The sequence below is a fragment of the Podarcis cretensis genome, assembly GCF_951804945.1.
Source record: "Podarcis cretensis genome assembly, chromosome: 3".
Lineage (NCBI taxonomy): Eukaryota > Metazoa > Chordata > Lepidosauria > Squamata > Lacertidae > Podarcis > Podarcis cretensis.
Window position 1 is genome coordinate 83,843,841 of NC_137172.1, and position 12,916 is coordinate 83,856,756.

The window sequence follows — 12,916 nt, forward strand, 5'->3', positions numbered from 1 at the left end:
TTTTTGTTTCTCGCCAACTTGTTGATGCAAGTTTTGCTTGCTTGAGAATTACAATATTCGTCTTTTAGGAATGAACCTGAAGACACAATTAGGTTGTTTTATATAAACTGTTTGCTATTAATAGTAGTCATATGGATTTTTGTGTGCTAGTAAAATGTTTACTGCAAATGTTGAATTCTTTGGCTTGCCTGCTCAGCTGTTTTTGTTTCCCAGGCTCTTGTCTCATAACTTATTTTCAGTGTTTCTAACATCTGTCTTTCAAAGTGTGCAGATTTCAAGACTATGCCATAGCCAACAGCATTCATTGCCCAATATACTGAGTAGTGACAGAGCAATCCAAGGTTCCAGAAGAGACTAAAGGAGTGGAATCAAGCAGTGAATCCACTGCCAGTCTGAAGCCCTGCTATTCTTGCTGTCTAGGGTAGAAGGGGAGGGCAATTTTACTGTTTTTGCCTGTGTTTGCTCCAGGCTACTGGAAAAGGTGCTCACTTTGGATGCATCAACAGCTCTGTTCCACACTGCTCCTGTTTTGCAGCCTTGTGATAGTTACTGCCATTGGGAACACCACTGGTTGTAGTGTGTGCTCTGCCGCAATTTTGGTGGATGTATTGGGGGATGCCCTGTAGAGGTGGAGCCCTGGCCTGCAGAGTCTGGTGGAGCAACATGTCGACCTCATCCTAACCCCACCCTGTGGCGTGGATCAGGGGTTACAATGACTCTGTTATTGTAGCTAGTTGGATGCATGTTTCCTAAGAAACTGACATTCTTATCTCAAAGGGCATTGGAAACTATTACAGTCATACCTTGAGTTGAAGTAGCTTCAAGTTAAGTATGTTCGGGTTGCACTCCGCGGCAACCTGGAAGTAACAGAGTGTGTTACTTCCGGGTTTCACAACTCGCACATGCGCAGACACTCAAAATGATGTCACACGCATGCGCGGAAGCGGCAAAATGCGACATGCGCAGATGCACAGTCACATCTTACGTTTACTTCAGGATGCAAACAAGGCTCCGGAATGGATCCTGTATTTGCTTTTACTTTAGCCACTGGTTCTACTTTAGCTACTTAATTTTAAACATTTTTATCTAATTTAATATTATTGTACAATAATAAGGACTAAAGAATAGTAATAGAAAGAGGGGTCAGAACAGATAGCAATAATACATTGTGACAGAGAGTTAAATGAATGTAAATGAATTATATCATCTGCTACTTTCGAGAGGGAAGAAGTAATTCAGAGTAATGAATTTAAGGAGTCTAGCTTTGTTGAACTTTTATCAAGAATAAAATGTAGCTCAAACATGGCACCAAATAAGTGCTGCACTCCTGTATCCAGGCATGCTGAAAGGAACAGTTTTCTGTTCTCTTTCTTTTTACCAGGTGGAGAAGGGAGGAGGCAACTGAGAGCAGGGAAATTGCAAGGGGAAGGGAATGTTTAACCCTTTTCCATCAACTATTTTCTGCACTTTAAGTCGTTCTTCACCAGCAGATTTTCCCTCTGTGAGGTTCCAAGTCCATGCTTGCAAGGGAAAACAGAGTTGAGAGAAAGCTCTTTGCAGAGTTTTGTTCATTGTGCTGTATCTGTTGAATTAAATTAACATGAAAACAGTTTATGTCTGTGCTTTTATGAAAGCAGTGGCCAGATGAAGTATATGACAAATTAAAGAGCAAAGTGATCTGCCATGTCAGACATTTATAGCTTTTTAATAAAACCTAAAATAAGGTTTACTAAGGACACTGTGGCAAAAGCTGTACTGGGATGCAATCTCAAAAATGATAGAATGATCTCGATACGAATCCAAGGCAGACCTTTTAACATCACAGTAATCCAAGTTTATGCACCAACTACTGGTGCTGAAGAAACTGAAATTGACCAATTCTATGAAGACTTACAACACCTTATAGAAGTGACACCAAAGAAGGATGTTCTTCTCATTATAGGGGATTGGAATGCTAAAGTAGGGAGTCAAGAGATAAAAGGAACAACTGGCAAGTTTGGCCTTGGAGATCAAAACGAAGCAGGGCAAAGGCTAATAGAGTTCTGTCAAGAGAACAAGCTGGTCATCACAAACACGCTTTTCCAACAACACAAGAGACGACTCTACACATGGACATCACCAGATGGGCAGCATCGAAATCAGATTGATTATATTCTCTGCAGCCAAAGATGGAGAAGCTCTATACAGTCAGCAAAAACAAGACCTGGAGCTGACTGTGGCTCAGATCATCAGCTTCTTATAGCAAAATTCAAGCTTAAACTGAAGAAAGTAGGAAAAACCACTGGGCCGGTAAGATACAATCTAAGTCAAATCCCTTATGAATACACAGTGGAAGTGAGGAACAGGTTTAAGGATTTAGATTTGGTGGACAGAGTGCCTGAAGAACTATGGATGGAGGCTCGTAACATTATACAGGAGGCAGCAACGAAAACCATCCCAATGAAAAGGAAATGCAAGAAAGCAAAGTGGCTGTCCAATGAGGCCTTACAAATAGCGGGGGAGAGAAGGCAAGCAAAATGCAAGGGAGATCGTGAAACATACAGGAAATTGAATGCAGATTTCCAAAGAATAGCAAGGAGAGACAAGAAGACCTTCTTAAACAAGCAATGCAAAGAAATAGAGGAAAGCAATAGAATGGGAAGAACCAGAGATCTGTTCAAGAAAATTGGAGATATGAAAGGAACATTTCGTACAAAGATTTCCATAATAAAGGACAAAAGTGGAAAGGACCTAACAGAAGCAGAAGACATCAAGAAGAGGTGGCAAGAATACACAGAGGAATTATACCAGAAAGAAACGGATGTCTCATATACCCCAGGTAGTGTGGTTGCTGACCTTGAGCCAGACATCCTGGAGAGTGAAGTCAAATGGGCCTTAGAAAGCACTGCAAATAACAAGGCCAGTGGAAGTGATGGTATTCCAGCTGAACTATTTAAAATTTTAAAAGATGATGCTGTTAAGGTGCTACACTCAATATGCCAGCAAGTTTGGAAAACTCAGCAGTGGCCAGAAGATTGGAGAAGATCAGTCTACATCCCAATCCCAAAGAAGGGCAGTGCCAAAGAATGCTCCAACTATCGCACAATTGCACTAATTTCTCACGCTAGCAAGGTTATGCTTAAAATTCTACAAGGAAGGCTTAAGCAGTATGTGGACCGAGAACTCCCAGAAGTGCAAGCTGGATTTAGAAGAGGCAGAGGAACCAGAGACCAAATTGCAAACAAGCGCTGGATTATGGAGAAAGCTAGAGAGTTCCAGAAAGACATCTACTTCTGCTTCATTGACTATGCAAAAGCCTTTGACTGTGTCGACCATGGCAAACTATGGCAAGTTCTTAAAGAAATGGGAGTGCCTGATCACCTCATCTGTCTCCTGAGAAATCTCTATGTGGGACAAGAAGCTACAGTTAGAACTGGATATGGAACAACTGACTGGTTCAAAATTGGGAAAGGAGTACGACAAGGCTGCATTTTGTCTCCCTGCTTATTTAACTTATATGCAGAATTCATCATGCGAAAGGCTGGGCTGGATGAATCCCTAGCCGGAATTAAGATTGCCGGAAGAAATATCAACAACCTCAGATATGCAGATGACACAACCTTGATGGCAGAAAGTGAGGAGGAATTAAAGAACCTTTTATTGAGGGTGAAAGAGGAGAGTGCAAAATATGGTCTGAAGCTCAACATCAAAAAAACGAAAATCATGGCTACTGGTCCCATCACCTCCTGGCAAATAGAAGGGGAAGAAATGGAGGCAGTGAGAGATTTTACTTTCTTGGGCTCCATGATCACTGCAGATGGTGACAGCAGCCACGAAATTAAAAGACGCCTGCTTCTTGGGAGAAGGGCAATGACAGGCCTAGACAGCATCTTGAGAAGTAGAGACATCACCTTGCCAACAAAGGTCCGTATAGTTAAAGCTATGGTTTTCCCAGTAGTGATGTATGGAAGTGAGAGCTGGACCATAAAGAAGGCTGATCGCCGAAGAATTGATGCTTTTGAATTATGGTGCTGGAGGAGACTCTTGAGAGTCCCATGGACTGCAAGAAGATCAAACCTCTCCATTCTGAAGGAAATCAGCCCTGAGTGCTCACTGGAAGGACAGATTGTGAAGCTGAGGCTCCAGTACTTTGGCCACCTCATGAGAAGAGAAGACTCCCTGGAGAAGACCCTGATGTTGGGAAAGATGGAGGGCACGAGGAGAAGGGGGCGACAGAGGACGAGATGGTTGGATAGTGTTTTCGAGGTTACCAGCATGGGTCTGACCAGGCTGCGGGGGGCAGTGGAGGACAGGAGTGCCTGGCGTTCTCTGGTCCATGGGGTCACGAAGAGTCGGACACGACTAAACGACTAAACAACAACAACAACAACAAGGACACTGTGACACTTGCATTCTTAGAAGGGAGTCTACTGCTCCATGATGCTTAACAAGAATCCAGGTTGTTTCCACTGAGCATGAGATTTTATTACAGAGCCACTCCCATCCATAAGCCAGAAGTAGCTGAAATTCACCAAGGTAAATGCAAAACTACTATGGTGAGGAGATGGAACACCCACTTTAAACATCTGCTACTGTTGCAACATTCAATCTACATGCTTCCTTTTTTTTAAAAAAAGGGCAATGAGGAAGCGCATAGCCTACCATCAGAAACATATGGAACATTCTTGGGAGTAGAGGGGAGATGTTAAAATGTGTGTGTTTGGTTAGAGTTGTTTCCTGTCCTGCACTTCAGTGGGCTGTGTACTTTGTGCCAGTGGCGTAGCGTGGGGGGTGCAGGGAGGGCCAGCCGCACCGGGCGCAACATCTGGGGGTTAGGGTTAGGGGGTGCAAATCCACGGGTTAGGGGGCGCAAATTACTTGCCTTCCCCCGGGTGCTGACAACCCACGCTACGCCACTGCTTTGTGCACACTCACATTGGTGACAGCGGTGTGGAAGTATTTGATACCTTAAAAGTAGTCTTCATAAAGGGGATGTTACATCACTTGCTACTGGTAATATTGCAGCTGATAGCCATTAGGTCCATGAGACATTTGCACATTTATACTCCACTGACAGTTGCAGTTGTTGCGCTACTTAAATTTTAAGTGGGGTGGGGGGATATTATTTGTGTGCAGAAGAAACACACTAGCTCTGTGACAGAAGTGTGAGCTTGAGAGGAGCAAGATGTTTGAACCCCAAAGTAACTTTCATGGTTCTTGTATTATTCTTTTTTAAATAATCCTCCGGAGACTGCTTAGTCAGGCTTTAGCATTCTTAATTTTTACAGCATGTCATTGCCAGTTTGTGGCATGTATAACTTTAATCTGGTCTACGTTGTTTATACTGAAAACAACTGGGAATATTCATTGCCCAGGTGTGACACATGGAAGTGAGGGAATTCTGTGTTGAAGATCACAATGGTCTAGACTAGAGAAGCAGATTTTCCCTACTAAGCATTTGAAATGTATGTTAACAGAAATTTTGCCTTTTGATGGATCTTATGATTGCCTTGTTGTCCCTTTTCCTCCTCCTTTTAAAACAAAATAAGGCTTTTGACTAGAAGTCAAATTTCTTCATGACGTGTGGTTTATAGAACACTTTCTTACATGTTATGCAGTTTGCATAACCTTATTTAAGGACATATTTAGTAATATTTCATTTAATGTGTTATTTTGATGTGGACATCAGCCTTGTGGGAATAATATGTAACTAGTAATTCAATTATGATAATATGTAAAATATATAATTCTCCAATAAATACAGTAAAATACCAAACGTTTGATGTGTTTGTGTGTGTGTGTGTGTGTGTGTGTGTGTGTAAAAGAGAGAGAGAGAGAGAGATTACTTTAAATACATTTGGATTCAGTTACAAGTTACTTCATCCTTTAATTCTTATCAAAACAGTGTGTTTTCTCCATTGTTTTTACAGTAAGATATTGTTTCACAATGGGATTACTGTTATTTTATGAGTTGGACCATATTGAAACTATTTCTTGTGTACATCAACTTTCCAGATATCTTTCCAGTGTATGTGCCCTCTAGCATTCTTTCTATTCCATTATGTAATATTACCCTACACCATAAGCTCAAATCAACATTTTAATGTCATTACAATAATTTTGTAGCCTTTGTAAGACGACTTCTACATGTTTTGTGCCCTGAGGACACCTCTTCTCATTTCAACAGGTGTGCTATTGAAATCTATTAAAATAAGTCTTTTAAAAGGAAGTCGAATACATCAGATTATTGTTACATTGTAGTAGTATAATTAAACAAACGTTAATTTAACCTTGCTGTGTTTGATACTCATCCTGGGCTTAAAAAAAATATCTGTGTGCTGCAATTTAGTAGGAGAGGTTAACATAGCCATTAAGGACAGGATTATATTTTTATAAATCACAAAGGGGTGGGTACTTGCTGGTAATCATTAGCAATGACACCAAGTTAATTTTAAATTTGATGAAGTAAGTTCCATTTTATTTTTCAGGAACAGCATCAGTGGCTGTTGCAGGACTTCTTGCTGCTCTACGGATTACTGGCAACAAACTGTCAGATCACACAATACTGTTCCAGGGAGCAGGCGAGGTAATACACCATTTATCCAATTATTATTTTTCCTGTTATTTAACTTATTTTTAAAAGTGAAGGTACATATAGCAGGTGGTGCTGTGGTCTAAACAACTGAGCCTCTCAGACTTGCTGATCGTAAGGTCAGCAGTTTGAGTCTTCATGACAGGGTGAGCTCCCGTTGGTCTGTCCCAGCTCCTGCCAGCCTAGCTGTTTGAAAACATGGTAGCACGAGCAGATAAATAGGTACTGCTGCAGCGGGAAGGTAAATGGTGTTTCCATTTCCAAAAGTGGTTCAGTCATGTTGGCCACATGACACGGAAAGCTGTCTGTGGATAAATGTCAGCTCCCTCAGCCTGAATGTGAGATATGCACCACACCCCAAAGTCAAATTAGACTGGACTTAATCATCCAGGGGTCCTTTACCTTTACATATAGCTTTACTATTGACTAAGGCTAAAAGCACCTAATAAAATTATATTCCTGAAGCTAAACAGGTCTGAGTGTCTGGATGGGGGTTTGCCTGGGTGGGAACCCTATGTACACCACCTTCCAGGATGAAAGAAAGGCACAACAGATGCATAACAATAAACAAATAAGCTGGCCAGTTAGTACAGTGATACCATGGGTTACGTTTCAGGTTACAGACTCTGCTAACCCAGAAATAGTGCTTCAGGTTAAGCACTTTGCTTCAGGATGAGAACAGAAATCGTGCTCCGGCGGTACGGCAGCAGTAGGAGGCTCCATTAGCTAAAGTGGTGCTTCAGGTTAAGAACAGTTTCAGGTTAAGTACAGACCTCCGGAATGAATTAAGTACTTAACCTGAGGTACCACTGTATATAGAACCCAAAGGCTCCATTGAAGCATTTCCTTGTTAAAGATTAACTCTGATACAAGCATTTGGCCCTTGCTGCCCATTCAACCCCATCATCATCATCATCATTATTTTTTGGTATGAAAATAACTTCAGTTTAAAATTTATACATTGTGTCGATTAAGTTTTCTTCTTCACATTCACATACAATACATCCCCTTGCAGTTACCTTCAGTCCTTCCCATCATAATATTTGAAGACTGTCACCCAAAAGAATCAATTTATTAGCCAGATGCAAGGTCAATTAGTAAAAAACAATAATGACTACCACCACACAAAAAACTATTTTTCATGGCATAAAGCAATTGGTAATCTAGTGTTACCTTCATATAGGTTTAGAGCACTGAAAAGCATATCTATATTGTCTGAAGTTCTCAGTCCTGCTTTTCCTTTCCCCTACTTGAGATTTGTTGTTATTGCTGCTGTTGTTATGATGATCAAGAACTGTATGCAAGATGGAAACTAAATGGCTATTGTCCTTTGAGCCTTACCATTATATGTAGATAGATAGATGTCAGTCTTATTGAATAGCCTGGGAGCTTTTATGACTCAACAGAGTTGTCAGATATTGTTTATGTCTACTTGTGGTCTCTAATGTTGTATTCATCCTTTGGAATTTTTGGAGCCTGCTATGTGTATGTCACATAACCTTTTTAGAACGTGGCGGGAGGAGGTCCATTGGGTGCCATGTCACAGTTATTCTAGGACATCTGTTTGAAGAAACATGCTTCCTGCCTAGTCCAGCTTTCTGTCATAACTTACATGATAACTTTCTAGCATGTCTCCAAGAGATGCCATTTTCATTGGACACAGAATCAGAAAAACAGTAAGCAGTTGTTTCAAAATTAAACAGATATGGATTATTCAAGCATCATGTTTGCTTCTCACTCTTCCTCATATATATCTCCTATATCGAGGGGCCAAACTGTGGTCTGTGGACCACCAGAGGTACAGGTGTTTTTTAAGGTAGGCTGTTTCTACAGTTATCATTGTTACTGTGGCTAATAGGTTCTAAAAGAGTAAAGATAAGCTATACAACTTGAATTTCATGACCTAATTATTTTTTCTCTCCTTTTTCTTGTTAAGGCAGCTCTGGGGATCGCCAATCTGATTCTTATGGCCATGGAAAAGGAAGGGACACCGAAAAAGGAAGCCATCAAAAAGATATGGATGGTTGATTCCAAAGGATTAATTGTAAAGGTGATGCAGATTTTTCCTTATTCTACAAATGCATATTTGAAGTATTCCACTTTTTCTGTACATTATTGGTTGAAACAACATATATATGTCTCAATCTATATGTTCTTAGGTCTCAGTGATGTCTCCTTTTCCTTACACTTACATGTGTTAGAGGTGGCTAAGTAACCCAGTAAAAGTGAAACTGGGTCAGCGTTTTTTGGAAATATAATTATCCCCATAATTTCCTTAGGTGATATTATTTTACCCTAATTTGGAATTTTTTCAGCAAGTTGACTAACATAAACACTAAGGTGAGTGTTTAACTTTGTTTTTATCTTCCATGAACATGTCAATTTATGTGAGTGTGTTCAGCAATGTAAATCATATTGTGTTGTATCAAATGTTAGTCATACTCAGAGAAGACCCATGAAAATTAATGGGAATGACTAACCTAGGTCTGTTCATTTCTATGGGTCTGAATAGAACTTAGTTTGATACAGTTCCTTGAAGTTATTTATCAAAAGGAGAAAAGAAATGCGAATATAATAGAGAATTCCTTGGGCCGCCAGATGCGATCATGATACAACTCGGAGAAAATGATGTGGCTGATAGGAAGGGCACCACCCTCATATTGGCAGGAACCGCAGATCTCGTCGCTCTGCGAACAACACACCCTAGTTTGACCATCTTCTGGTCTGAGAACCTGGAGCAACACCACTGGTGAGGTGCAGCACTGCCTGCATAGCACAGTTGGGTGGTCATATCATATGCTACCCTGGCAACACATTTGACAAATTGGACTTATACCAGCCTGACAGAGTATACTTATCACCAAGTGGCAATGAGGCCTGGCTGATGGATATTTACTGGGGCCTAGGGGATTGGTTGCAGATGTGATTGGTTTGTTGTTAAGCTGGCAGGGAGGGGCTGACTCAGATGGCAGAAAAAGGTATTGGGTTGGATCCATAGTCCAAGTGCAGGAGAGTCTGTCTGGTGGTCCAGACAGGGGGCTATCGGACTATAGAACATCCTACTGGCATCCTGGTGGGACCGCCCCATTTGATTTGTGTCATGGGGAGACACAGGATCGACCCTGAAGGAGCAATCAATCAGCAAGTGGGTTGATTGATTCAGGATGCATACCCACTGCCTATGCCATAGCCTACTACATCAGTAATAAAAAAAAGTTACGGCCAATTTCAGTCCCATAATATTGTCTTGTCATCATTTCTATCATTATAAGATCACCACTCACATCACCAGCCTGCTGGGCTTAGGCCCACAAACATGAAGTTATTTATCAAAAGGAGAAAATAAATGCTGATATAAGAGATAATTTCCTGCTGGTATTTTCCTTTATGTTTGCCAGACTTCTACTTAAAGTTCAGCTGTGTTGCCTCAAATAACTCTATTGCATAGTGATGGAGAGGAGATCATGCCCTTCCTACATGCTGTGGTTTGCTATGGTATCAGCAGTGGTTAGAAATTCAAAGCTGCTGGGTGACTACATCAGTTACTTTTACCTCATTTCTTCCCCATGCCAGAGCTAAGACAGAAACATATATTGCAAGAACCAAAATAAAAGTGGTCAGTTATGTTATAGTTTTGAGATTCTTAAAATTAACAAGAAAAACAAAATAATACAGCTGATTTACCGTATTTTTCGTCCTATAGGGCGCACCGGCCCATAGGACGCACCTCGTTTTTTAGGGTGGGGATTGAATAAAAAAAATTGTGTCTATTAAATTGTGTCTTGCAGACACTCGCCCCAAGCACGGGGAGCCCTCTGGAGGGCTCCGCGTGCTTCGGGCGGTAAGCTGCCGCTCCAAGCCTTGCGCGCCTGGCGGGAGCTCCTGCCTGGCGCGCAAGGCTTGCAGACACTCGCCCGAAGCACGCGGAGCCCTCCGGAGGGCTCCGCGTGCTTCGGGCAACAGGCTGCCGCCCCAAGCCTTGCGCGCTCGGCGGGAGCTCCTGCCTGGCGCGCAAGGCTTGCAGACACTCGCCCGAAGCACGGGGAGCCCTCCGGAGGGCTCCGCGTGCTTCGGGCGGCAGGCTGCCGCCCCAAGCCTCGCGTGCCCGGCGGGAGCTCCTGCCGGGCGCGCAAGGCTTGCAGACACTCGCCGGGGCTGCAGGCTGCTGCCAGCAAGGCTTGTGAGCCCGCAGGAACTCCCGCCGGGCTTGCAAGGCTTGCGGATAGCTTCCTGAAGCCTGGAGAGCGAGAGGGGTCGGTGCGCACCTATGCCTCTCGCTCTCCAGGCTTCAGCGAAAGCCTGCATTCGCCCCATAGGACGCACACACTTTTCCCCTTCATTTTTGGAGGGGAAAAAGTGCGTCCTATGGGGCGAAAAATACGGTATTCAACTTCTTCATATGCTGTTTGCATAGTTTTTTATGTTTGGACTTAGTGAAAAGAAACTTTGATTTGCTATTGTATTCTCATCCTTCCCTCAGTTGATGTCTTTCTCTTGTCACCATGTGTGTATAAATGCATTCTACTCCCCTGGGTCTTTAATGACTGGTGGATTGGAATAGTGAGACTTGAAGTGGAGTGTGCTTTCACATAAAACTGTAAAGTTTAAAGAAGCTTTATGATGCAGTTGAGGAACCCTTCTATAGTTGGCCTCACATGGTCATTGAGGTTGTGTGCATTGATTTTGTGCAATCACTATAACTTCTGGTTAGATTGATGACATTGCATATTAATGTTATTATAATATTCCTGGAGTTGGATGAGTTTCTCTATCCAAAAATAGGCGGGGATGTTTGTTGTTGTTTCCTCCACAGTTCTATGCAGTCATTAATATTACATGGCCCATATCTCTACCAAAGAGTTAAGGTAAAGGGACCCCTGACTGGTACGTCCAGTCGTGGACGACTCTGGGGTTGCAGCGCTCATGTCGCTTTACTGGCCAAGGGAGCTGGTGTTTGTCCGCAGACAGCTTCCGGGTCATGTGGCCAGCATGACTAAGCTGCTTCTGGCGAACCAGAGCAGCGCTACCAAAGAGAGTAGCATGTAAATACAGGAAATCCCAGCAGATAATATTACTTTTCTCCTAATTTATTTGTCTCTAGATGAGTCTGAATTAAAGGAAGCAGAAAGTATCGAATGTTTCTTTCTGTCTATCATTCTCATTTATATTTTGCCTTTTCGCTAAATAGCTTAAAGTGGCATGCATGGGATTATCACATTTAATCCTCACAGTTATCTTGTGAGGTAGTTTAAGCAGAGTTAGTGACGTGACCAAGGACATGCAGTCAGCATCATGGCTAAGCATGGACTCTAAGCAAAATCTTCCCTAATTCAACATCAATCCAGAGTGTGTGACGAATGCAGTTTGCCATCACCCTCAGCCAACAGTGCGGGATGCAGATATGGGAGTGAGTGCTGATGACCTGTTGTCAGTGGAGGAGGAGACTTGAAAGACATGGATATTTAGATGGGCAGGATGTGTTGGGACAGCTGTTTTGCCATATGATTTTGGAGAGCAACCAGTTTGTATGGGGAAGGGGATTTAGACAGTAAACAGTTTGGAACTGTTGCGGTGGAGCTGGCAATTAGATAAAGTGGCAGTGGAGGGTGAAAGGAGTTTGAAAGAAAAGATATGGAGGTGGTATTTTTAAAAAGTAACCACTAGCATCTTCCAGAATCAAAGTAAATGTTTTTTCCGTGACAAAGTTGGTTGAGGCCCCTAAACATCTGCTATTTTGAGAATCTGGCCTTTCAGCCCAGTTGAATTCACTTTTCAGGGAAAGGGGATGAGAATAATCAAGTGGCTTAAATGGGCCCGAGCGTCATTGGATTGCATTCTTGTGGTCAGGCTGTTAAAAAATAGATGCCATGTTTTTAAATTGATTATAAAAGAATCAAAGTGGAATGGAATGGGAAATGGTAATAAAAAAGGAAATACCTAAGGCATGCACCAAGGTGGTATGGTTGGGAAAGTTTCTTTGCCTGAAAGTAATCAGAATTTGGTGAAACTTAACGAAGTTAGCAAAGGGAGAACAAATGGATTCAGCCTTAGAGATACGGCAGGGGAGACTTATATGCATAGTTAAAATAGATTAGCAGTTTTTAAATTTAAAATATTTTGCACTGTGATAGATAAGATTTGTGCTAACTATAGTATAACTAGAAAAAAGACCTTTTTGCATTTTTACATTTATAAATTAACTGTGTTTTATGCTAGTTTTTTGTTTTTGTTTTTTAACTGTTTTATGTATTTTCTTAAAATCCCAGTGACACCTGCTGGAGTATTTAAAAACAGCACTGTACTTAGTAGCCTAGTAATTTTGCCCTGAAATTGGCCTTCATGAGT

At 41.9% G+C, this 12,916-nt stretch overlaps 2 protein-coding genes across 7 annotated transcripts in view; one reads left to right on the forward strand and one right to left on the reverse strand.

Moving 5' to 3' along the window:
• The window catches only part of PRSS35 (serine protease 35), a 160,440-nt gene that overhangs the window by 134,485 nt on the left and 13,039 nt on the right, over positions 1-12,916 (reverse strand). The gene's annotated exons all lie outside the window — the stretch shown is intronic.
• Positions 1-12,916, forward strand: part of ME1 (malic enzyme 1) — a 119,814-nt gene that overhangs the window by 90,893 nt on the left and 16,005 nt on the right. For both annotated transcript variants that reach the window (XM_079970474.1, XM_079970475.1), the window contains exons 8-9: positions 6,468-6,565; positions 8,508-8,621. In XM_079970474.1, the coding sequence (XP_079826600.1) occupies positions 6,468-6,565; positions 8,508-8,621 (212 nt within the window). The remainder of the gene's footprint in view (positions 1-6,467; positions 6,566-8,507; positions 8,622-12,916) is intronic.